At 50.6% G+C, this 25,976-nt stretch overlaps 1 protein-coding gene and 1 long non-coding RNA gene across 2 annotated transcripts; one reads left to right on the forward strand and one right to left on the reverse strand.

Moving 5' to 3' along the window:
- Positions 1 to 1,130: 1,130 nt before the first annotated feature.
- LOC101126111 (uncharacterized) lies at positions 1,131 to 25,516 on the reverse strand. The gene is made up of 3 exons (XR_175817.2): positions 25,156 to 25,516; positions 22,287 to 22,397; positions 1,131 to 1,644 (listed from the first exon to the last, which is right to left on the reverse strand). It is a non-coding gene; the product is annotated as an uncharacterized lncRNA (long non-coding RNA).
- SMIM38 (small integral membrane protein 38) lies at positions 11,096 to 12,127 on the forward strand. Its single transcript, XM_055354704.2, has one exon. It carries the CDS (start codon positions 11,779 to 11,781, stop codon positions 11,932 to 11,934), a length of 156 nt encoding a protein of 51 aa, XP_055210679.1. The 5' UTR covers positions 11,096 to 11,778; the 3' UTR covers positions 11,935 to 12,127.
- Positions 25,517 to 25,976: the final 460 nt, after the last annotated feature.

Genomic DNA, 25,976 nt, shown 5'->3' on the forward strand with positions numbered 1-25,976 from the left:
TGTCTGCCATGTTAATGTACCTGATTAAAACAAAATCCCAGGTACATTTAAAAACACCTCTTGGTATCGTATGGTGTCACTATGATGTCCCCAGCTATGGATTGCTTATCACTCATCCTATGTTGGATTCTTTGGGATGCCCAAATCTGGGGATTGATGTTTTTCATCTGTTCTAAAAACTTCTCAGCCATTTCCCCTTCAGATCTAGCCTTTGCCCTATTCTATTCTCTTCTACTGGAACTCCTAGGACCATACAGTGTACCTTTTACTCCACCCCTCATGCCTCTTGGCAGCTCCTTCTTGTCTCCCATTGTCTCTCTGTGCCATATTCTGGGCCATAGCTCAAATCTGTCTTTCCGTTCACCAACATAATTTTCAGCCATGTCTGACCATCTGTTAATATCACTTAATATATTTTCATCTCTGGAATTACATTTAGGTCTTTCCAAATCTGCTTGGTCATTTTATAATCTCTTGTTCTTTATGTTTTAAATATTTTCTCTTAATCCTTTAATCATGCTTATTTTATATTATATTCTGATAATTTTGACAGGTCTGGGTCTGATTCTACTTTCTGTTGTTTCTTCTGACAGCAAAAACCTTTTGATAGATTATGTTCATCTAGAGGTTATTCATGCTAACATCTCCAGCTGCACAGTGGAGCTTTATTTTTCTTCTTTTATTTTTGGTTTTCTGTTTTTCTTTCTTTCTTTTCTTTTCTTTTTTTTAAACTCTTAGCATGGTGGAGCTTTACGGCATATTCTGAGCAATGTCCTGGTTTCTATTGCCTTCAGTTGCATTGCCCAATGTGGGACAGGAAATCTCACATACACAACAGCTTCTTGTTTCAGTGCTGCATTGTACTGCAATATTTTTGAAGATTTAATTTAATTTAATTTAATTTAATTTAATTTAATTTAATTTAATTTCCCGAGACAGAGTCTTGCTGTGTCACCCAGGGTGGAATGCAGTGGCACAATCTCGGCTCATTGCAACCTCCACCTCCTGGGTTCAGATGATTCCCCTGCCTCAGCATCCCGAGTAGCTGAAGTTATTTAAAGTGAAAATTAGGGATTCAAACTTAGGTTGTGAGTCAACCACGTGTGGGGACGCAAGGCAAACACCCAGCAGAGGTTGAATAGATTATGGTTTATGCTCAGCTGGGTTCATACAAAAGCAGGGAATGGCAACTTTATTTCTGTCTCCTCCTTTCTGCAGGATCTGAAAATGAGTTTTAATATCTACTAGAAGCTATACTTGATTTCAGAATTATCAGAGTATGAAAAATACATGCCTTAGAACTGAGGACTTATGGGATTCTAAGTGTGCTATGCCTTGGAGGGAACCCCAGTGGCCTTTGATCCCACATGGGCCATCAAATAGCGAGTAATGTCCCTACTTTGAGTGGTCATGTCCATTCTGAAAGGTCCACCAATTCTCAGTATGAGGCCCTCTGAATGTGCTGATGTCTGGTCACACACGGGGGATCAGTCAGGCTGGGCTAAGTCAGTTAGGTGACACATGACCCCATGGCGCAGTAGCTCTCAGCAGCATGGGTGGATTTCTTGGCCATGTTACACATCCCACCTGGGTCGGCTGAGACTGCTCCATGCACTTTTCACTCCAGGCAGGGCAGCCTCCTTCCTGGAAGGAAAAGGAAGAGGGAAAAGAGAACGTTGCAAACCATGCCCTGGCTTATTTATTTATTTATTTATTTATTTATTTATTTATTTAGAGACAGAGTCTCGCTCTGTCGCCCAGGCTGGAGTGCAGTGGCGTGATCTTGGCTCACTGCTACCTTCTCCTCCTGGGTTCAAGCAATTCTTCTGCCTCAGCCTCCCAAGTAGCTGGGACTACAGGAGCATGTCACCATGCCTGACTAATTGTTTTTGTATTATTAGTTGAGACAGGGTTTCACCCTATTGGCCAGGCTGGTCTCGAACTCCTGACCTCATGATCTGCCTGCCTCAGCCTCCCAAAGTGCTGGGATTACAGGTGTGAGCCACCACACCAGGAAGCGACAGGAGTATTTCCTCCCTTATCTCACTGGCCACTCCTGAGTTCAATAGGGTGGGGACAGGCAGTCATCCTGCAGGGCAGGGAGGCCGGGGCATGGGGGAGGAGTGATAGAGCCACCTCCCCTGGCTCAGCATCTTTGCCTGGGGCTCTGCTCAGTGACAGGAACCTGGGTGTGAACTTTCAAGTCAGGGATCCCAGAGGCAACAGATACGTTCCACCTCTCTGAGCCTCGCATGCTTTACATGTGCCAGAAATGGACGTTGGATACGGAGGCACCGTGTGGGTTGTCACACCCTCTGTGACTATACAGGTTGTTGGTGTTTTCGTCTTTGTTAATCGCCCAACAGTGCTCACTGCTAAGGAAATGTAACAAAATGTAACGTGATGTTCAGTGTTCAGCGGGACTTGGAAATGTGTTGCACGTGTGTGTGCAAATAGGTTAGAGGTGGGGGCCGGCCACATGTGCTCTGCTTCTCGTCTGCCTTCTTGGAGCGCCCACAGCCATGTGTTTACCTCAGCCCTCAGCGGGTTGGTCAAGCTTGGACTTTGCCTGTGGAACCAATGCAGGGGCTGCTGAGCTCTTCTGATTCTCTCTCGGGAGCCTGGGGCTGGGAGGCCAGCAGCAAAGTGTGGGTGCTGGACTTATTTATGGTTGAGGCTGACAGTGCCTTTAGGCTCAGGCAGAGCAGAGGGAGCCAATGAGCAGAGAGAAAGAGAAGGTGGAAAAAGTCAGGCAGAGAGACCCAGTGCCTTAGAAGGAGAGGTGGCCACTGTGCCTCCTGGTGAGGTTCCAGGGGATGTGCCTGACCTAGCCCCCAGCCGGGGGATGTACCTGGGCTAGCCTCCAGCCACGGGATGGGCCCGAGCTAGCCTCCAGTGGGGGTCATGCTGTGTTTGGAATTGGTTCCTTCCGGTGGATTCTTGGTCTCGCTGACTTCAAGAATGAAGCTGCGGACGCTCGCGGTGGGTGTTACAGTTCTTAAAGATGGTGTGTCCGGAGCTTGTTCCTTCAGATGTTCAGATGTGTCTGGAGTTTCTTCCTTCTGGTGGGTTTGTGGTCTCGCTGACTTCAGGAGTGAAGCCACAGATCTTTGCAGTAAGTGTTACAGTTCTTGAAAGTGGCCCGTGGGAGTTGGTTGTTCCTCCCCGTGGGTTCATGGTCTCGCTGACTTCAGGAATGAAGCCACAGACCCTCGTGGTGAGTGTTACAGCTCATAAAGGCAGTGCGGACCCAAAGAATGAGCAGCAGCAAGATTTATTGTGAAGAGCGAAAGAACAAAGCTTCCACAGCATGGAAGGGGACCTGAGTGGGTTGCCGCTGCTGGCTTTGATGGCCAGCTTTTAGTCCCTTATTTGGCACCCCCACGTCCTGCTGATTGGTCCATTTTACAAAGCACTGATTGGTCCGTTTTTACAGAGTGCTGATTGGTGCAATTACAAACCTTAAGCTAGACACAGAGCACTGATTGGTGCGTTTTTACAGAGTGCTCATTGGTGCGTTTACAAACCTTTAGCTAGACAGAGTGCTGATTGGTGCGTTTTTACAGAGTGCTGATTGGTGCGTTTACAAACCTTCAGCTAGACACAGAGCGCTGATTGGTGTGTTTTTATAGAGTGCTGATTGGTGTGTTTACAAACCTTTAGCTAGACACAGAGCGCTGATTGGTGCATTTACAAACCTTTAGCTAGACAGAAAAGTTCTCCAAGTCCCCACTTGACCCAGGAAGTCCAGCTGGCTTCACCTCTCAATGCCTAGGCTAGCAGCCAGCCACAGGACAAGCCCCAGCTAGTCTGTAGCCAGGGGTCATGCCTGGGCTAGCCTCCAGCCAGAGGATGTGCCAGAGCTAGCCTCCAGCGGGGGTCATGGCTGGGCTAGCCTGAGCAGCCTCCTCTTCCTGGTAAGTGAACACTGTCACCCACTGACAATGGAGTCTCTGGGAGGCTCTGAACACACGTCCCTCAGGGTGGCTGGGAGACCACAGCATTTCTTTCTCTCTCTCTGTTTTTTTTTTTTTTTTTTTTAACTTTTATTTTAAATTCAGGGGTACAGTGCAGGTTTGTTACATAGGTAAACTTGCATCATGGGGGTTTGTTGTACAGATTATTTCATCACCCAGGTATTAAGCCTAGTACCCATTAGTTATTCTTCCTGATCCTCTCCCTCCTCCCCTCCCATCCTCCAACTTCTAAACGGCCCCAGTGTCTGTTCCCCTCTTTGTGTTCATGTGTTCTCATCATTTAGCTCCCACTTATAAGTGAGAACATGCAGTACTGGGTTTTCTCTTCCTGCATTAGTTTGCTATGGATAATGGCCGATTGCTCCATCCACGTCCCTGCAAAGGACGTGTTGTCATTCCTTTTTATGGCTGTGTAGTATTCTATGATATATACGTGCCACAACTTCTTTCTCCATTGATGGGCATTTAGGTTGATTCCATGTCTTTGCTATTGTGAATAGTGTTGCAGTGAATGTACATGTGCATGTATCTTTATAATAGAATGATTTATATTCCTTTGAGTATATACCTTGTAATGGGATTGCTGGGTCAAATGGTATTTCTCTCTTTGGTCTTTGAGGAATTGCCACACTGTCTTTCACGATGGTTGAGCTAATTTACACTGACACCAACAGTTTATAAGTGTTCCTTTCTCTCCAGAGCCTCACTAGTATCTGCCGTTTTTTTTTTTTTGACTTTTTAATAATAGCCATTCTGATTGGTGTGAGATGGTATCTCATTGTGGTTTTGACTTGCATTTGTCTAATGATCAGTGACGTTCAGCTTTTATTCATATGATTGTTGGCTTCATGTATGTCTTCTTTTGAAAACTGTCTGTTCATGTCCTTTGGCCACTTTTTAATAGGGTTGTTCCTAAGCAAAAAGAAAAAAGCCAGAGGCATCACTCTACTTTGAACTATACTACCAGGCTACAGTGACCAAAACAGTATGGTACTGGTACAAAAACAGACACATGGAGCAATGGAACAGAATAGAGAACCCAGAAATAAGACCACACACCTACAGTTATCTGATCTTCAACAAAACTGACAAAAAAAGCAATGGGGAAGGATTCCTTATTCAATAAATGGTGCTGGGATAACTGGCTAGCCATATGCAGAACATTAAAACTGGACCCCTTCCTTACACCATATACAAAAATTAACTCAAGAGGGATTAAATACTTAAATGGAAAGCCCCAAACTATAAAAACCCTGGAAGACAACCTAGGCAAGCCTTTCAGGACATAGGCATGGGCAAAGATATCATGATGAAGAAGCCAAAAGCAATTGCAACAAAAGCAGAAATTGACAAATGGGATCTACTTAAACTGAAGAGCTTCTGCACAGCAAAAGAAAATATCAACAGAGTAAACAGACACCCTAGAGAATGGGAGAAAATTTTTGCAAACTATGTATCCGACCAAGGTCTAATATCCAGAATCTATGTGGAACTTAAAGGAAACCACAGCCTTTCTAAGGTGACAGGAGATTTTCCTTGTGGCACATACTTGGTGACAACAGGGCACCTCCCAGTAGCTCAGTTCCACTTTCAGAGCCCTGGAGCATCATGGGGTTCTCATGCCCATTGTCCTTGGGCTGGGGTCCTGTTCCAAGGCACACTCCTGCCCACTCTCGCAAAAATCATTTTGTGTGCACATGGCAGGCCTCAAACGTGTCTCCCTGTCCTTGTCCCCACTGTTTGCCTTCTTGTTTTATTTAGAAATCAAGAGAGAATCTAGGCTTGGGAAATGGCAGAGATTTCCCCAAGCTTAGCACAATTCTTTTATCTTTTTTTTTTTTTAATTTAATACCATTAGGTCATCTCCTTTAAAAAAATTTCTGGGAAAATCTTTATTTTGTGTATTTCTCAAGCATCTTGACATTCCGTCTCAGAGTAATGGCCCAATCACTTCCTCCCAACTCCCCTTCAAATTCCCTGTCGGCTTTATCTCTTGCAAATGGCTCGGTGCTGCAGAGCAAACTCCCCCTCCCCGGCCCCTCCACCCCCCTCTCTGGGGACAAAGAAAGGGCCCCATACTCTCACTGAGGCCTTTGGGCAAACCAGATACATCATCACAGCCTAAGACAAGGAGGAGGCCCGGGACCCTTCAAAGGTGCCTGCTCCAGAGTCCGCACAAACCTCTGCCTATTAACTCTTTCAAAGAGCGTTTGTCGGCTGTGAAAGCCGTCTGAGTTCATTGATAAAAAAAAAAGATATTGTCTTTAGGGCTGCTGAATATATTAATGAGTTGTCACGGAGGACAGTTAGGATTTGCAAAGGGTGATAGTTACCATTCACCTACTTGTTGCCTTAAAAGATAAAATCATGTTCAAATGAAGACAGAGCTTTCAGGCACCTCCGCCAGAACACACTTCATTTGAGGCGACAGCAGGGATGCTACTAAAACCCCAAAGAGTTAAGCTGAAATGGTTAATATTCCTGTCTCTGCCCCCCTCCTCCTGTATTCTAATGTATGAACCCGCTCATTCAGATGTGAGTGGGACTTGGGGACAGCTTGCCTTCCCTACGTGATTGTGTGTGGCCCCCGCTAAAATGTTCCTAAAAACACGATTTTGTAAACGCTTATGCTCCACCAGACATGCAGCGCATCTACTTGTAGCCCAGCGTCCTGAGTGGGGTTCACTTTGTCTCTTCACACCCAGGGACTCTCAGCCCGAGGTGAGGGAAAGGAAGGGGGGTTATTAAGAATTCTGACAAGGTAGGCTGAATAAATTGTGTTTTCTTTGTGAGCCTTAATCCGGTGTTGTATTGGCTTCTGGACATGGCTAATTTATTTGGAATTTCATTCTGTTCCTGACAGCGTCCTTGACTAGCTGTTTGATCACCCTGAGCAAAGTTACATACCAGCTTTCAACCGTTGGGAGGGCAGCGGCGTCCTTTTTCTCAAGTGCCTTCTCCTGGGTCGGGCTTTATGCCTGCAGCAGGGCGTTTCAAACGGCTGAGGCCATCCCTTGTTAGGGAGAGAAACCGCCCGGGCAGGGGTCTCCCTCAATGAGGAAGCCCTCCACTTCCCCCCACTCGTCCCACTGTTCATGATTTTAATCTGCTTTTGTGGCGCAGGAAGAAAGAAAATTAATTTTCGCCCGTCTGTGTGTAGGGAGCATTTCAGTGGAAACCGGTTTGAAATGCATGTTCTGTTGATTTCGGCAGCCTGCGCCGGCTGGGGTTTTGAGATGCAGCATTCTCAGGGGAAGAGGTGATGGGCCACAGGTCTTCATGGGGTGGGAACTCAGGCTCCCCATGGGCCCTGGACGGGGTCCTCATGTCCTGTGCTCCGTCTTGGCAGGAGTAAGAGTTGATGATGTTCATGCTCTCCCAACTCACCCGTGTCTGCCATGGTTACTTTTTTTTTTTTTTTTTGGTTAAAGCAAGCATATTTTGCTGTTGCAAAAAGAAACAAAGAAAAAAATGATTTTCAGCAGGACCCTGACATGTCTGAGAATGTCTCACTGTCAACAAGGCTGTAGGTGGTGGTTTTACAATTTTGGCAGAATCTGTTCTAAGGAAAACACGTGCTTCTTTTAATTTGGCCTCCCAGCTCCAATGCACGTGGCCGTCCTTGCTGAGAGTCTTCTGGGTGCCTGGAACCGTGCTAAGTCCTGGGGGATTCGGCGAGAGCTCGAGTTCTAGAAACACATGGAAGAGTTCAGAGGATGTTGGTGCTATGAAAATAACAAACAAAACCAAGCAACACACTGAGGCCCTGGGGGATGTGCCTGGTGGTCCCTGGGGGAGGGTGTTCAGTATTATTCCTGGGTCCTGCATTTGAGTCAGCCAAGTCCAGCTCATCTCGATGGCATTTGGGCGGGGATTTCCCCTGCAAAGCCCTCTTATCCCCAGCCTTGCTTGCAGAAGCTGGGAAGGGATTATCATCCCCTCACCGTTTTTTTTTTTTTTTTTTTTTGAGATAAGGTGTTGCCCAGGCTGGAGTACAGTAGCTTGATCATGGCTCACTGCAACCTCTGCCTCCCAGGTTCAAGTGATCCTCCCGCCTCAGCCTCCTAGCTAGGTGGGACAACGAGTGCGCACCACCACATCCAGCTAATTTTTGTATTTTTTTTTTTTTGTAGAGATGGGGTTTTGTCATGTTGCCCAGGTTGGCCTCGAACTCCTGAACCTTCTCACGTCGGCCTCCCAAAGTGCTAGGATTATTTTCCCCTTTTATTGAGGGGAGGAAACTGAGGCCCAGTGATGCTTCAGTGGAGACCAGCTTGCCTGGGGCTCACAGGAAGCTGTTCACAAGGTTCTTGGGGCTCTGTCCCAGGCTGTCACCTGTACTGAGGGCTGATCCTGGGCGGGGACCAGGCTTTGGGGGCAAGAACTTCCACCTCCTTGTTACTTCCACTCCAGGCCTTCCCCACGGAGCTCACCTGTGGAGAGGTTTCCTCTGCCAAGCATTTCATCAGGAAACAGTGAGTGAGGGTGCGTCAATCACTGCTCTGTCAGCGTTGAACATTTGGGTGCAGGAAGATGCCTTGGCTCTTTGAGGTCCCGATGGCAACTTGCATCCCCAGATCCATCCTCAGAGGCCCGGGGCTGGGAGCATCCCCGGATCCATCCTTAGAGGCCCGGGGCTGGGAGCCACCACCGCCCAGCTCCATGCATTCCCATTGGCGGGGTCTGGGTCTGCGCTGATGAGGCGCTCGTCACGCTTATCCTGGATTATATTCACAGGCGGGTAACTCGGGGGGTGGTGTGATGGGGAGACACAGGAGGGAGGAGCAGGGAGGGCAAGATGAAGGGGAGCAGTCTGGGAAGGGGGCGACTCCAGGCACAGCCGCACATCCCTGGGATTTTCAGGGGGAGCTCTGGGGGTTCAGAGTGGCCTCTAGTTTGTCCTGGTCCAAAGCAGGGAAGCTGGGCTACGTCCTGCCCAGGTCAGCCTTAGGTTAAGGGCTGCCTGGGGGAGGGAACTTCCTGGGCCTTCGGCTCTCTGTGCACTGGGGTGGCTCCCGTGGCCCAGAACGCCCTGGAGAAGGGTCCTACTGGAAGCGAAGGTGCAGGGCAGCAGGGCCTGAGGCGCAGGAGCTGGTGGAGGCTCCCAGCACAGGTCGCCGCCCCAGTCACATCACTGCTGATGGTGGGGGGACTTGGGGAGTTTCCCCCGAGAATGGGAGGTCTCACAGTCCCCATGCTGCAATGCTGTCGGTGCACTATGTCTGCAACATGCTCATGGTCACTTGCTTTTTCCCTGTGGCCCCGGCCGCTTTATCCAGCAAGCAGCCCCCTCTCTGGAGAAGCCGAGCCTGGATGCCGCCGGGAGGAGGTCACTCCTTTCCTCTCTCGAAGGGCACGCCGTCCTCGTCCTTGCTGACTCCCAGAGGCCCAGGGACGTCTGAGGGGGAGGGGCTGGGCTTCCTTGACCCCTGAGTGTGGACACCATGTGACTGGGGCGTGGTTGACTCTCTGTGTCCGATTGGGTGCTTGGCAAACACAGAGAGTTTTGTCCAAGGCCACCTTGGTCCCCACCTGTCCAGGTTGGGAGGTGCCCTGCCTGGTGTGGCCTGAGCTGAGCGCCTCTGGCCGGAGCAGACGGCCCCGGCTCCCCCAGGACATGTCACCTGGAGAGGTGGCCCTTTCAGGTAAGGGACATGCCCATTGGCAGCAGCCTCTGCCCCCTCCCTGCATACACAGCTGCTCCCGTCTGGGGACCCTCACCCCACGTGCAGATGGGCTTCCCCAGGAAGTCGGCAGGACTTTCCCTGGCCTTCTGGAAGTCCCCATCAAGCAAATGCTCTATCGATGACTTACTCTATGACAGGGTCCAGAGAGCTAACTCCCCACCCACGTTCGAAGTGATCTTCAAACCGCTGCGCGTGGAAAACAAGCCCAGAGCTCAACGTTCCCTAAGTGAGTGGCCTTTGACAGCAGTGCCGGGCAGCCCAGTGGGTGCAGGGCACACCACAGATGGAGGAAGGGCCAGGCACGCTTCCCAGACAGCCTCTGCCAGTCCAGGCAGGGGCTCCAGGGTGGCTGCAGGAAGGCAGCTTAGGCGGTGCCCGGCCCAAGGTGAGTTAGCATCACGCTCCACTTCCCGTTTGAACGTGTGGTCCCGTTTGAACCTTCTGGAAAGGCTTGGCAGGGAGGACACTCATTTTGTAGACTGGGAAGAAACTGAAGGGCTGGCTCCCGGCGACCAGCGATGGGCCCCAGATCCCTGTGGCCAGGAAGGCCCCCATTGCTGTTCTCTGTAGCTCAGGCTGGACATTTGTTGGTGAGAACTGGCCGGACTCCCAGGACCCAGCCGCCAGAGACCTCTGTTCCTCACGCTCAGCCCCCTAGCTCCAACTGGGGCCCCTTTGCTTTACAGGATGTAGGCTTGGAGTTAGAGGGGGCAGTTCTGGCGGTTTATCTCTCACCCACAGAAACTCGGCTGTGAGAGGCCAGAGCTGGACTTGGGGGGCAGAGCCTGTAGAGGTCAATGTGTCCTTATTGGGTGTGCACACGTGTGAGTCTGTGTGCACACACGTGTATACATGTGTATGCGTGTGTGTGTGTGTGCACGCGCGTGTGGCATCAGAGAAGGCTGGGCAGACACTGTTATTTCAGAAAAGATGTGGAGGCCTTTCTGAAGGCATCCACTGAGAGGCAGGGGCCAGGATCTCTGTGCCCAGGCGCTGGGCTTGGCCCCTGAGAAGCGCTCTCTCCCCTAATCCTTCAAAGCAGGAGGTATTTGCTTCACTTTCTAAGGCAGGATCTGCAGCTCTGAGAGGTTGCACAACTTGCCCGAGGTCACTCAGCTAGTAGAAGGCAGGACTGGCCTCAGGTCCAGGGTGACTGTGAGGATGTCAGGGGACCCTGCAGGCCTGTGCGCCCCAGCTTAGGGCTACAGGTCCCACCTAAGGCTTCTTGATGGAGGATGGAGGGGCGAGCTGGAGGGAGGTGCTGCTGGGGGTCCACCGGTCCCCTTCCTGGGGGATGAAGCCGGTTTCCCGCGCTGACCCCCTTGTCATCAGAGGCCCAGAGTGCGGTCCTTGTGCTGCTGAGCTGTGTTTGGGGCCGCCTGTGGGCTGTGGCCGCCTGTCCTCATCTTCTCCCCTTTTCTCCTTCGCTTTTCATCCTCAGGCTCCGTCCTTCTTCCCCGCGGTGGCCCCAGCCTCCCCGCCAAGCTTCCCGGCCCCCGCCCCATCCCGGGCCTGCTGCTGCGGAGACCGTGGGCCTGTGCTGGACGGCGCGGCCTCCAGAAGTGATAGCTAATTGGGGAGAGAAAGGGCCCAATTGTCTGGCGGGGCCGGAAGAGCCGCGTGGGCTGCTGAAAGCGCCGGGAGGAGGTGGCCGCTTCGCCCAGCAGCTGCCGCCGGGGATGTTTGCAGATTACGTCAGCGCTGGCGAGCAGGGGGCGCGGGGACAGCAAGGGGGGCGGGCTCCCGGCGGCCTCCCACCCCCCAGGCCCCTGGACAATGCTGTCATTGTCAGCACAGAGAGTGGTTAATTCTGGATGAATGGTACACGGGCCTCTTGACCAAGGAGGCTGCTCGTCGTCCCCAGTCTGTCCTCTCACATGCCAGGGAGGCCCCGGGCTGGAGTCTGGCGGGCAGATCTGGCCTGCTTGGTGGCACCGGAGAGAACAGGGCGGTCCCTTGGGGGCGCCGGCTGCAGAGGCCCCAGGCTGGACGGAGCTTCCTGACCTGGGTCTGCATGGCAGCCACTTGGCAGTGCTGGGCTAGGGTGGCAGGGCCCCACTGCATCTCAGTTCCAGGGCAGAGGCTGCTGCTGCCCTTTGGGGCTGACCTCAGGCATGACCTCCTGGCCAGGTGGCAGCTTTGGCCCTGACCCGCTCCTGGCCCTGCTGGTGGTGATCCTGCTAGCACGCCTCATCCTGTGGTCCTGCCTCGGGACCTACATCGACTACAGACTGGCCCAGCGGCGGCCCCAGAAACCCAAGCAGGACTAAGCCTCTGCACGCTGCGGCCTCCACGCACCCTGTCCCGAGACTCAGCCGGCCCTTCCAGTGGTGGTGGGAGGGAGGGGAGCAGGGCAGGCGCATGATCCCCATGTCCCACCCCTGGGGCAGGAGCTCAGAGAGGCCTGAGATGGATTGTGCCTGCCCAGACTGACCAGGGCTGTCCCGTAGAGGCAGCTGGCCATGTGGGGAGATGGAGGGGCCGGCCTTGCAGGTCCATCACCAGGTTCTGGGGTCCCTGGTTGCAGGGAGTGGTCCTGGGGGTGGGTCTTGCTTTAAGACCTTCTCTGCCTCCAATTCCTTATAAATATGCCTGCAGGAAGAGCTGGGTAAGCCAGAGGACTCAGGTGGAGGGGCCACAAAGACAAATGTGACCTCATCACAAGCTGGCCCTGTTACCAAAGGCCACGTCCTGTCTCAGCTCACCACCCTCATAACTAGTCTCCTCCTGCCTCCCAAGGGACGAGATAAGTGCAGATGGCTGTCTTGATTTCTCCAGAGCAGACCCCTGGGAAGGGTCTCAGGACGCACTTGTGAGGCTGAGTTGACAAGCCAGACGCACTTGGCTCTGGTTGACCCTCTGCACACTCTCTAACGGTCTGAACAGTTAGGACACAATGATCCCTGCCTCCCTCCCTCAGCAGGATATCACGTAGGGGACAATTTAGGGGACAAGCCAAGGCACCCATCAGTGCCCTCTGTTCATCTGTTCCTGCAAGTGTGTGGCTGGGAAGTGCCCAGGAAGGCTGACAGGGCAGGGAAGTTGATTTGAGGCCAAGCATCCAGTGCTCCTGCTCCACCTCCGTAGCACGTTAGCCGTGATGCCAGTGACTTAACTCACAGGTTGGGGAAGCTCAAAGGCTCCACATTTGAGCCTCTTGGGGGAAATTCGGCAAACACCCATGTCCAAGTTCCACACTGTATTTCCTGGGATCGTTCCAGCAGATCGTGGATTGCAGCGAGGGCTGCTGACTACATGCGGAACTGTGAGATGGAAGAGACTATGGGCGGCAGCTCCAGGGAGGAGCATCGAACCAGATATCGTCCCTGGGAGGCTGGGCCTGGTGATGTGGCAGCGTCTTGCTCCCTGAGAGGTGATGGGTGTGCTAGGGACGCTCGCTCAGGGAACGTGGGCCAAGTCCTCTGAACACGAAGCTCGCAGAGGGGGTGATTCCTGTGAATTCTGAAAGGACTTGGGGGCGTCCAGCAAGAGCAGGAGCTTAGATGGTGGTTCCAGGGCTGGTGTTGCTGACTGGGGCCAGTGGACCCCCAGGGTGGGCATGGAGTGGGGCACTGGCTGGGAGCCTCTGCCTTGCTGTGTCCTGGCTGAATGAACCCAGGTGAGGACCAGAAACGCTGTTATCACTGTTTCTGCGGCACCCGATACACTCACCTATGCCAAGGAAATTTTTTTTTTTTTTTTTTTTTTTGGTTTCTGCAGGACTTGCTGTGCTCAGATCCTCCATTCAAGAGAGCTACAGACATGGGGTTGCTGGTGAGCAGGAGCCGAGACCATCTGGGGTGGGACCGACCAAGAGTTTGAGGTGTCCAGGGGGTGACGTGAAGATGACCTATCGCAGAGGGTCCCTTCTCATTCACGCTCTGAAGTCTGCACAGGGGCAGGGGCTACCGTGCTCCATTTCAGTTTGGCCTCTGTTGTATCAGCCAGAGGCCAGCAGAACTCTATGGTCACTCCCCCGTGTCACGGACAATTTGCCACCCCCACCGGCAGCCCAGGGCTCTGCCTGAATATTCTCGCCTGATCGTAGGATTGTGGGGAGGGATATTCTCATTGATCTCTAAGGAAAATATTGTTCACTTTTTAAAAACATGATCTTGTACCATTTCATTGATCTCTTTAAGGAAGAAAAATCACATCGTTGTCATGAGCAGGTACTGACGGAGCTAGGAGGGCCAGCTGTTCCGGGTTGCCCAGGGCTGTCTTGGTTTTAAAATGGAAAGTTCGATGTCCTGGAAAACCCCTCAGTCCTGGGCAAACCAGGTCACGCTGGATAGAAGGAGTTAGACATTCATATGATGTGCCGATGTCTTGCCAGTTGTAGAGTTTTGTGTAAACCTGTGTGTGGCCTGCGTGTCCACATGGGTGTGTAGGATGGCACCTACACACATACCTGAGGTCACCTCTTGGTCCAGTGAGCCAGAATCCTGGGACTTCATCATCTTCTTCTTTTTTTTTTTTGAGATGGAATCTCACTCTGTCACCCAGGCTGGAGGGCAGTGGCGCAATCTTGGCTCACTGCAACCTCTGCCTCTGGGACTCAAGCAATTCTCCTGCCTCAGCCTCCCGAGTAGCTGGGATTATAGGCATGTGCCACCATGCCCTGCTGATTTTTGTACTTTTTAGTAGAGATGGTGTTTCACTATATTGGCCAGGCTGGTCTTGAACTCCTGACCTCAAGTGATCTGCCTGCCTTGGCCTCCCGAAATGCTGGGGTTACAGGCATGAGCTACCATGCCCGGCCTCAGAATCCTGGGACGTCTGCTAGAGCCGGGGGTCAGAACAGACCCCTCTACTGGGTCTGCCTGGCAGGGAGGACAGACGCTCAAGGCGGCCCCATGAGAACACAGCCACCTGGAAAGATGGTGGAAGGGAAGATTCTGCCAACCTCCTCCGACTCCCTATCTCAGTTACACTGGTCCATAATTTCTTTTCTTTTTCTTAAGCCTGTTTCATTGGTTTCTGTTCCTGGAAAATGGACACAATTCTGATGAATTCATGTATTCTGCATCCACGTGTCAGTATCTCCAGCCTTGTGACGCAGTGCCTGGCTCAGAACAGGCAATCCAGGCCATGGCATCTGAATGAATGAGAGGGCGTGCCCTGGCCATATCTCAGGCAGCAGATGCATTCAGCTGCAGGTAACAGACACGTAGACAAACAGTGGCTTAAAAAAGAGAGGCTTTAAAAGTATTTTGTTTTTCTTTCTTCACGTAGCAAGAAGTCTGGCATTTGGCATTCCCAGGCTGTGGCGTGACAGCTTTGTGAAGTTATCAGGGTCTCAGACCCTGCCATATTTCTGTTCTGCCACCCTCAGCATGTAGATTTGATCTTCACGGCTACAAGAAACCTGCTGCTACTGCAGGCATCTTACAAGAGTTCCAGGCAGGAAGAGAAAGGAAAGGGTGACAGAGACAGAAAGCAATGTCCCCAGATACCCTTAGTTTTCCATCTCATAAGCCAGAATGATGTCACATGGCATCCCTGGATGCACAGGAGGCTGAGAGATAGTGGCATTTGTTAGCTGGTCTCCTAGCCATCCTGAATGCCAAGTTTGTTATAAAGAAACAGAGGCAAAATGGCGATCAGGCAGGCAACTGGGTGGTCTCTGCCAGGGGCCCCTTGGCCATTCTTTGTAATGATGGTCTTTGTCTTGGACCCTATTTTGGATATTTGGGCACCTTTGTGGTACCCTTATGTGCTGGTTTTGCTGTTGTCTGCCCTTCAGGAATAGCAGCTGAGTCAAGCTGTCCTTGGCTGCTCCAATCTGGAGTCAGAGGTTGGAGATTTCCATGGCTCCCCATGGCTCCTTGGGGCCTCCTAAGACAATGTTTTAATAAGGAAGTCCAAGGCTGAGACAGACACGCTCCTTCTTAGAGACACATGGGAACATGCCTCTGCTCACAGCTGGTAGCCACAGATGCAAACCGTAGCCCATGGAACGGAGACAGTGAAGAGTTGATGGATAAATGAATAATGATGATGGACAGCAGATGTATAAAAGGCATAAAAGGATAGTGTTAGGGCTGGAATGTCTTCCCCCCAATTCATATGTTGAACCTTTAATGCCTAATACTTCAGAAAGAGACTGTGTTTGAAGATATGGTCTTTACAGAGGGAATAAAGTTAAAATAAGGTCATCAGGGTGAGCCCTAATCCAAAGCATGGGTGTCCTAATCAGAGGAGGACCCAGACACACACACACACACACACACACACAGAGCCAGGTGAGGACACAGGGAGAAAATGGCCACGTACAAGGCAAGACGAGAGGACTCAGGAAGAACCAGCCGACTCCACCCTTCAAAACTGTGAGAACATAGATGTCTGCTGTTTGAGCCACCCCGTCTGCAAGCAGTCAGCAAGCATTCATTGAGTGCTTGCAGTATTCAAGGCACCACAGATACAATGTTGAATAAGGCAAAGCACCTGCCCTCAGGTAGCTTGCAGTCAGGGAGGTAAGGGTAGTGGGCAGAGAGACCTGGAAACAGATATTAGACCTGCACTAAGCATGTGTGGTTATTGAACAGTAAAAATGTGGCCACCACAAATTGCGATATGATGTAAGTAAAATGCGTACTGGCTATTGAAGACTTGGCACAGAAAAATAATGTAAAATCTCATTAGTAATGGTTTTATATTGATTACGCATTGAAATAATACTATTTTGGACAGATTGGGTTAAATAAAATATTAAATTTGATTTCACCTGTTTCTTTTATTTTCATTACTTATTGGCCATGATGTTTTATTTAACTTTTAACTTTTATTTTAGATTCAGTGGTACATGTGCATGTTTGTTATACAGGTAAACTCATGGGGGTTTGGTGTACAGATTCTTTGTCACCTGAGTACTAAACTTAGTACCCAAGAATTATTTTATCTGATCATCTCCCTCCTCCCACCTTCCACCCTCAAGTAGGCCCCAGTGTTTGTTGTTCCCCTTTATGTGACCATGTGTTCTCACAAGTGAGAACATGTGGTATTTGGTTGTCTGTTCCTGTGTTAGTTTGCTATGGACAGTGGCCTCCAGCTCCACCCATGTTCCTGCAAAGGACATGATCTCATTCTTTTTTATGGCTGAATAGTATCCCATGGTGTATATGTACCACTTTTTCCTTATCCAGTCTACCATTGATGGGCATTTAGGTTGATTCACCTATTCCTTTTAATAGGTCTTAATATGGCTAGTAGGAAATTTAAAATCACATAGGTAGCTTATATTATTTTTGTTATGGACAGTGCTGTGCTGGACGTTCATAATGTAGTAAAAGGGTGGTGGGTGAATGCATGGTGTGTTACAGGAACGCAGGAGGGAGCTTCTTGGAGGAGGTTCTTAGTCCATTTATGCCTGAGGTTGCCGTTTTTTAAATTTTTGCAATCAGACCTTGGTGATGACCTTGAGCAGTAGGATATATAAATAACTCCCACATGCTTAGCATTCCAATAATGAAACACTAGGCATAAATGGGTTGAGTGATAATGTTTGGACTGCAAACCAGAACCTATGAGATGCAGCTAAAGCAATTCTTGAAGGGAAAGTTATAGCCTTAAATATTCATATTAACCAATAGAAAGAATGAAAACATATGGATTAGGCATATGGCTCAATATATTGAACATAATAGAACAAAACTAAGAAAAACAGAAGGAAGAAATAAAGATAAGAGAGGAAATATATGCATTAAGAAGCAATAGAATTAACAAATGTACCCAAGTGCCAGATTTTTCAGGGGCATAAAAAAGGATGCTGTTAGTCAATCCTATCAAGAAAAAAGAAGAAAACATAAAGGAAATAAAAGTCTATGGGGAAAACAACCGCAGAGACATAAAATGGCAAATAACCACAGGAAACTGGCTCTGGGATACATAAAAGATTTTGAGACTTTGAAAACATAGAAAATATAATTTATTTAAAAAAAGACTCCAAAAGAGATGTAAAGTCTAAACAAATTGATTACCATAGAAGAAACAGAAAGTTGTCAAAGTCGACTTTCCTTAAAAAAAAAAAAAAAAAGCATCAGGCCTAGAATGTTTTATAGGAGGATCCAACCACACCAAAAACGAACAGGTAATTAAACACTATTTAAACTGTTCTAAAGCATAAAAGAAGGAACATTTTTAACTTCTTTTTATGTAACAAGCATATCATTGATGCCAAGATCCATCATAGATGGCATGGAAAGAGAAAACACACACCAGTGTTGTTTGGGAACATTGATGTAAAAATATTAAGTCCCTGAATTAAGCAGCACATTAGGGGAGTAAATCATTGCAACGACTGAGCGGAATGGATTCCAGAAATGCAAGGATGGTTGGATATTAGAAAAACAATTAGAAAAGAGGAAGAAATCAGAGGTGCAAACACTGGGAAGGAAAATCATTATTTACAGAGAGATGGATGATTTTCTTGGAAAATGGAAGAGAGTCAACCGGAAGCAATTGCAAATGCTAATACCAGAATTCAGTCAAGTGAGTGGGTCTAGATCAATACAGAGAAACCATATACACAGCAATCCACTAGGAGATGAGAAGCATGAAAGACCCCATTTATAAGAGCAACATAAAGAGCAGAAACATGGTTGGCCACTGTGGGTGATCAAGTTGGGGCTCACAGTGATTTCCTTTAGTCTGTTTTCATGTGCAATCGCCATGGGTGCTGTAGACAAGATTTATTATGGACACGAGACCCTGACAGTGTCGAGGCTGGTGGAGAAGCCCACACAAAGCTGGTGTTTGGCCTGGGGGCCCAGGTGACCTGCAGGGGAAGCTGGTGGCTTTGCCATGTTGCTGAGACTAGGAGGCCTAGATAAGCTAGAGGAACAGCCTCGTTGGAGGGGCTGTGGCCGGGGACCACTGTGGGCTGGGGACTCCACTTGGACTGTCAGAGCACAGAAGCTGACTCTCCTTCCCCAAGGCTGCCAAGTCCTGTGCTCCTGGACCCGTCACTACCGTGGAGCCAAGAAGACACAGAAAAAAGCCATTGCATTTTTTGTGGGTGGCGATGGTGGGTGCCTCCATATAGGGTGAGTACTTGGGGTGGAGGGGTTCCCTGGGCCATGGGACTTTCAACACTAAAATGGGGAGGGTCGTGGCCACATTGGGATGGCTGGTCATCCTGTTTATAGGACAGGATGTAGTAAAGTGTAGTAAAGAATCTGATCCAAAGAGAAGTCTAGTCTTTGTCCTTGGTTCCTGGGAGGGGATCTCCAGGCCCTCGGGATGTCCTGCTTGAGAAGAGCATCTTTGTTTGCCTGTCGTGAGGGGAAATTTGGGTCACGTGGTCTCCTTTTGACCTCTGGAGGGGCAGAAAACTAAAGGTCAGTCACTTGGGCATCAGTCCATCATGCCCACGTGATCATGATCAAGCCCCAGTAAAAACTCTGGACACCAAGGCTCCGGGGACATCTGCTTGGCAATACTCGACGCATCTCATCACGCACCATTGCTGGGAGGAATTCATGTGGTCCATAACTCCACTGGGAGAAGGAGATTGGAACTTCCTTGCACTCTGCCCCATGCATGTCTTCCCTTGGCTGATTTTCATCCTTTCACTGTAATAAACCATAACTGTAACCATTACAACTTTCAGTGGGTTGTTGAAATGGAGGATGATGAACTTGAGGACCCCTGAACTTCCAATTGCTGTCAGAAGTGAGGGTGGTCTTGGGGACTGTTTCCTAATTTCTGCATCTTCGTTCTCTGTTTCTCCTTCTCTTTCTCCTCCTCTTCCTTGAAAACTGCAGAAGGATATACCATGAGCAAGGATTCTGCCTCCCCCAAACCATCTCATCTCCCTCCATCAATGCAGCCCGAGCTGCCTGTTTCTTGTGTCTCATCCAGAGATATCCCGTGTGCTTCCAGGCAAATGCAAATGTCTTCTCCCACCAACCCCATTTTCTCCCATAATTAGTATCATGTTGTACATACCCTATCCTTATTGCCCCATATGAATTTTTTGTGGATTTTCTAGTTTTCCTATAATGAGCATGCATTTTTTAAAAATGAAGAAACAAGTGAGTTACACAGATTAGAAAGTATACTGAGCAAGGCTCTAAGAAATGAGTAGTTAAGGGTAGTAGTAGTAAGCTTAGGGAGCTGATGTTCCCTTACTTTTTGAGACAGGGTCTTGCTCTGTTGCCCAGGCTGAGTGCAGTGGCGCAATCATGGCTTACTGCAACCTCTGCCTCCCAGGCTCAAATGATCCTCCTGTCTCAGCCTCCCAAGTAGCTGAGACTATAGATGTGCACCACTGTGCCTGGCCAATTATTTTTTTTGGTAGAGATAGGGTCTTGCAATGTTGTCCAGGCTGGTCTTGAACTTCTGGGCTAAACAATACACCTGCCTTGACCTCCCAAAGTGCTGGGATTACAGGAGTGAGCTATCACACCAAGGGGTGAGGTGGACTGAGGCCGGGCAAAAGTGAGCTGTGGGCCCTCGGTCCTGGGCACGGATCTCATCACTAGGAATTCCTCCTCCCCATTCCCCCACCAAAGGGGCCACAGTCCCGGGAAAGGGGTGGCTCTTCTGGGTCCCCAGACTGCTCCCAGCTTTTCCTCTGTGGAGGCAGGTATGTGAGAAAGGATGCAGCCAGGCAGGTGCAACACACCTGGGCAGCCCATGGCTGTGGCCATGGCCGTGGCCGGTCTGTGTGTGGAGGAAAAGGTGGTGAGGTGAGAACCTGAGAAACAACTCCCTGGTCTCATCCACCTCTCCCCTCCTAGGCGGGACGAGACGGATGCACCCTCTGCCGCAGCCACCTCTTCTGCAGGTGCCCGGCTTCTCCAGACTTGCTATTTTGGAGGGGCAGGTCGGTGGGAACGACCAACTGCCTTGCATCTCAGCCACTCGTGGGCCTCAGAGTGTGGGCAGGGGCAGCTGCAGCCCTCTCGAGCCTCTCACTCCCTGCTTGGCCTCTGTAAGCCTGCCCGGGAGCAGCTCACAGAGCCCCCGTGGTGGAGATGAGTCACTTGTTCTAAAAATAAAAGAAGTGAAGTCATGAAATAGTGTATTTCCTTTTTAAGCCCGATGTGCCTGCAGAGGGATCCCCAGCAGTGTGCTGGCGGCAGGGAGGGCCAGGAACCCTGACAAGGTCTGGAGCCTCAGAGCGCACCTGCCCCCATTTACAAGCCCCGGCCTCGGGGATTGGGTGGAGTGTCCCCTGCCTCCAACGGCTCCCAGCTGAGTGAGTAAAAGATGGCACGTAGGCCAGGAGCGGGGGCTCACACCTGCAATCCCAGCACTTTGGGAGGCTGAGGTGGGAGGATCACTTGAGCCCAGGAGTTTGGGGCCAGCCTGGGCAACATGGTGAAACCCCGTCTCTACTAAGAATACAAAAAAATTAACCAGCGTGGTGGCATGTGCCTGTGGTCCCAGCTACTGGGGAAGCTGAGGTGGGAGGATTGCTTGAGCCTGGGAGGTCAAGGCTGTAGTGAGCTGAGATTGCACCACTGCACTCCACCTTGGGTGACAGAGTGAGACCCTGTCTTGACAAACAAACAAACCAACCGATGGCATGTAAATAGCACCCACATTGGGCAGACAGTCTTAGGCTGTAAGAGAGGGCAGAGTGCCCTGGAACACACACAAGGGAAGGGTCGCTGCTCTCTCTTGGGGTCTGTGGGAGGCTTTCTGGAGCAGGTGTCCCTAGAGGTAGGACTGGGCGGACTCTGCTAGGCTGGTAGGAAGGGAACAGCATTCCAGGCAGAAGGAACGGTGTGAGCAAGGGCCTGGAGGCTACAGAGCTCCAGGCAAGCTCAGGACATGATCCTCTGTAGGTCTCCCCAGACCACCTGGGGAGCTGGTGACACGTGCAGATTCCCAGGCCCGAAGACCAGCTGGACTCCAAGAGCAGGGCCCGGGTATATGACTAATAATTCCCCTGCATGATTCCCATACCCTGCAAAATTTGAGACCCTCTGGTTCAGATGCTAGTGCATAGAGGAGGGGATGAAGAGACGTACGATGGCAAGGCAGGTTGGGTCCAAATTGTGAGGGTTTTGAGGGTTGTCTAGGAGTTTGGATTTTGGTGTACAGGTGGGAGGGGGCTATCAAGGGTGTTTAAGTAAGGGAGTGCTGCTCCTGGACCTGCTCCTGAGAATGGCTCCTGGGAGTGATGTAGGTGACTGATTGATGGGGTGGGATGAAGCTGGGCAGACGCTTGGGCAGAGGCTTGGGGAGCTGGGACCGTAACAGTTATGTGAGAGGAAGCGGGGATCTGAGAGAGTTGCAGGGGCAAAATGTAGGCCCCCAGCCCCTGGTTCAGGGGACAGCCCAGGGATAGTCACCAGGGATCCAGCGATGTGTGTGTGTGGAGTGTGAGCAAAAGATGGGGAATTACATGCTTGTTACCAGAAGTGGGGTCAGAGATGGGGAGAGAGAGAGCAGTTCTGGGTCCTGGAGCAGCAGGGCAGAGGGCTTCTGGAGATGCCAAGTGCTCAGGGCACAGAATGGGGCCCGGATGCTTGATGGGGGTATGGGGAAGTCCTTAGAGAAAACAGAGCCCAACAGTGGGCTTCAGGCACCCACTGAGGGTCTTGGGTGCTGGAGGGGCCGGGAGGGAGGGAGAGGGTAGCGAGGGAGAAGGGATTCTGCATAGACTCACCTGGTAGGGAGGTTGTTTCAGGTATATGTTCAGAGCCAACGATGGCCTGGGCTTGAATCCCATGCCCTCCACCTCTACCTGGGTGGCCTGGGCACGTGTGCTGAGCCCAGTCTGAAAGTATGAAATGGAAAATTTCAGAAATAAATAATTCCTCAGTTTTAAGTGGCATGCCATTCTGAGTCGTGTGATGAAATCCCATTCCATCTTGCTCAATCCCCCTTGAAGTGTGAGTGATCCCTTTGTCCAGCGCCTCCATGCCTTGATGCCACCTGCCCGCAAGTTACTTGGGAGCCCTCTCAGTGTGGGATCCATTTGCTCCATACTGCAGGGCTTGTGTTTAAGGTACCCTCCTCCTCTTTTACTTAATAATGGCCCCAAAGCACAAGAGTAGTGATGCTGAGGTCGGGCGCGGGGACTCACGCCTGTAATCCCAGCACTTTGGGAGGCCGTGGTAGGCAGATCACTTGAGGCCAGGAGTTCGAGACCAGCCTGGCCAACACAGCAAGACCCGGTTTCTACTAAAAATACAAAAATTAGCTGGGCGAGGTGGTGGGCACCTGTAGTCCCAGCTACTCGGGAGGCTGAGGCAGGAGAATTGCTTGAACCCAGGAGGTGGAGGTGGCAGTGAGCTGAGATAGCACCACTGCACTACAGCCCGGGTGACAGAGGGAGACTCCGTCCCCTTACCACCCCCCCAAAAAAAAGTAGTGATGTTGACATATTGTTACAATTGTTCTATTTTATTATTGGTTATTGTTAATCTCATTTGGTGTCTATTTTTTAGATAAAACTGTATCAAGGTACGCATGTACAGGAGACATGTATATAGGTATGTATGTACATAAAAATTGTATATGATACTATTCATGCCTTCTGGCTTCCCCTGGGGGTCTTGGAATGTGTTCCCTGTGGATAAGGGAGGACTGCTGCACTCATAGAGACTGGGGTGCCAGTTGCGGAGTTGTGGAGTGCTAGCCCAGAGCTTTGTGAGCCGGGAATGTGGTGGGGTGAGAGAGGGCTTGGCCAAGCTCGGCTGGGATTGCATGGGACATGGGTCTTGCTGGAAGGCAGTGACTGGTGTCTGCATCTCTCCTTTGAACTCCGGAGGTGGGAAGCTGGCTGGAGCCATCCCCAGGGCAGAAAGAGGAGAAAGGGCATCAGTGAACCCCTGTGCTGCCCTGTTAGGGGTGGCTAAGCATGGCTAAGATTCTGCTTTTCCTGTAGGGAGGAGTTATTGTCTCCATTGTTAAGGATGGCAAAGGGAGAGTCCATGGATTGCAGGTGATGCAGGCAGCAGATGGAGGAGAATGAAGCTATTATCTGTTCTGAGCCTCTTTTGTTACACAGCTTCATCTAGTCCCTGACCCATGCACCCTTCCGGGAAACCTACCTCTAACCTCCTCACTCATAAGACAGACACAGGCTGCCCCACCTCCAAAAGTCTGGAAACACCAAGGACACACGGACAGCCTTTGTGTTGTCTAGAAGGCAGCTCTTTTCCCCAAATGCCTGTCCTCCCTTCCCTGGAATCCTTCTGAGGCTAGGACCCACAATGATGGCCTGGCCCAGCACCCCATCCTCTGCCTCCTCGAAAGCATTTGCTGCCTGTCGGGAACACAAATCCCTGTGACCTTTGGCTGTTCCTGTCATGTCCTCAGAAGGACAGAAATTAGCAGGGGAATCAGGCAGTGAAAAATGGCCACCCTGTCCCCCCATTCCCTCTTCTCACAGTCAACAGCAGGGCAGGACGAGGGCGTGGGCTTGGCTGCTATCAGGCATCTATATGGGGTGTCTTTATGGGTGGCAGGGGGTTTCACAATCCACCTTTTGTAAAGCCTTCTGCTCATGGGAGTTTGAGGTTAGCTGAGGTGGGCTGGAGATGGCATGGGCGGGGGGCAGGTGATGCCATCTCCCAGGTGCCCTAAGGCCTCAGGCCTGAGTGAGCTGTCCCCAGCAGCCCAAGCCATCCCAGCAGTGATCTTAACACTGGCGGCAGCAGGTTCCTCAAGACGTCCTTCCTGATGTCTTCACCCACATCCCCAGGTCCCCCCTCACCCAGCCCCCAGTGTGATGGTTAATACCGAGTGTCAACTTGATTGGATTGAAGGATACAAAGTATTGATCCTGGGTGTATCTGTGAGGGTGTTGCCAAAGGAGATTAACATTTGAGTCAGTGGGCTGGGAAAGGCAGACCCACCCTTAAACTGGATGGGCACAATCTAATCAGCTGTGCCAGCGAGGCTAGAATATAAACAGGCAGAAAAATGTTAAAGGAGAGACTGGCCTAGCCTCCTAGCCTACATCTTTCTCCCGTGCTGGATCCATCCTGCCCTCGAACATCGAACTCCAAGTTCTTCAGTTTGGGAACTCAGATTGGTTCTCCTTGCTCCTCAGCCTGCAGACGGCCTATTGTGGGACCCTGTGATTGTGTGAGTTAATACACTCCCATGTAGATATATTCCATCAGTTCTGTCTCTCTAGAGAACCCTGACTAATACACCTGGTATCCGGCGGGTGCTCACTGTGACAGTGTGGACAGCTGCCTGATTGCAGTCTTGAGCACCTGTTTTTCTGATGCCCTTTCTCCTCTTTCTGCCCTGGGGGCGGCTCCAGCCAGCTTCCCACCTCCGGAGTTGGAGTTCAAAAGGAGAGATGCAGCCAGCTCCTTCCCAGCCAGCGGATGGGCCAGGGGCCAGCGGAAGGGGAGGGAAAATCCTCGGACATGTGGCCTGGCATTTTGAACTCCCTGCACTTTGTGGGAAAAACAGGCAGTACAAGAGTAATATTCACCTAGAAGTAGAAAGTCAGGGCTGAGGGAAAAAAGCAGCTGCGTTAGGAAGGCGAGTCCAGGGACAGATACGTTACCCACCAGGTCCTCCATTATTGCTGTAGCCAAGCTGCAAGTTCCTGGCGGCCAATGGGAGCGTGGAAAGAAGGAAAGGTTTAAGGTTCTCGTGGCCGTTGGAGAAAATACTTTAGCTGTTCAGGAAGAGTAAATCTTTCCCTAGCTCTCATTTGTGAAAGAAATTTTCCTTAAGGGGCTTCACCTACAAGTCATCGGGAGTAATGGTGATTGGATTGGTCAGTGTTCTCAAGAGAAGCTGAACCCACAGGATGTGCTGATATACAGACAGAGATTTATGATAAGGAATTGGCTTGAACCATGTTGGAACTGGCAAGTCCAAAATCCACAGGATGAGCCAACAGGCTGAGTGAGGAGAACCGATGCCATGGTTCTAGTCTGAAGGCTGTCTGTGGTAGACGCAGGTGGAGCTAACCTCACAGATGGAGCCTGAAGGCCTTCTGCAGCAGAATTCTCTCTTGCATTTGGGTTCTAATCAGGCCTTCCGCTGACTGGGTAAGGCCCACCCACATTAGGGAGGGCACATTGCTTTACTGAACATCCTTCAGTTTAAATGTTCATCTCATCCAAAACACCCTCGCAGAAACACCTGGAATCATGCTTGACCAAATATCTGGGCACCCTGTGTCCCATCCAAGTTGCATTAGTCTATGTTCATGCTGCTAATAAAGACAGTACCCAAGACTGGGTAATGTATAAAGAAAAAGAGGTTTGATGGACTTACAGTTGCACGTGGCTGGAGAGGCCTCACTATCATGGCAGAAGGCAAAGGAGGAGCAAAGTCACATCTTGCATGGCGGCAGGCAAGAGGGAGCATGTGCAGGGGC

This window comes from Gorilla gorilla, chromosome 9 (genome assembly GCF_029281585.2).
Source record: "Gorilla gorilla gorilla isolate KB3781 chromosome 9, NHGRI_mGorGor1-v2.1_pri, whole genome shotgun sequence".
In the NCBI taxonomy this organism is placed as follows: domain Eukaryota; kingdom Metazoa; phylum Chordata; class Mammalia; order Primates; family Hominidae; genus Gorilla; species Gorilla gorilla.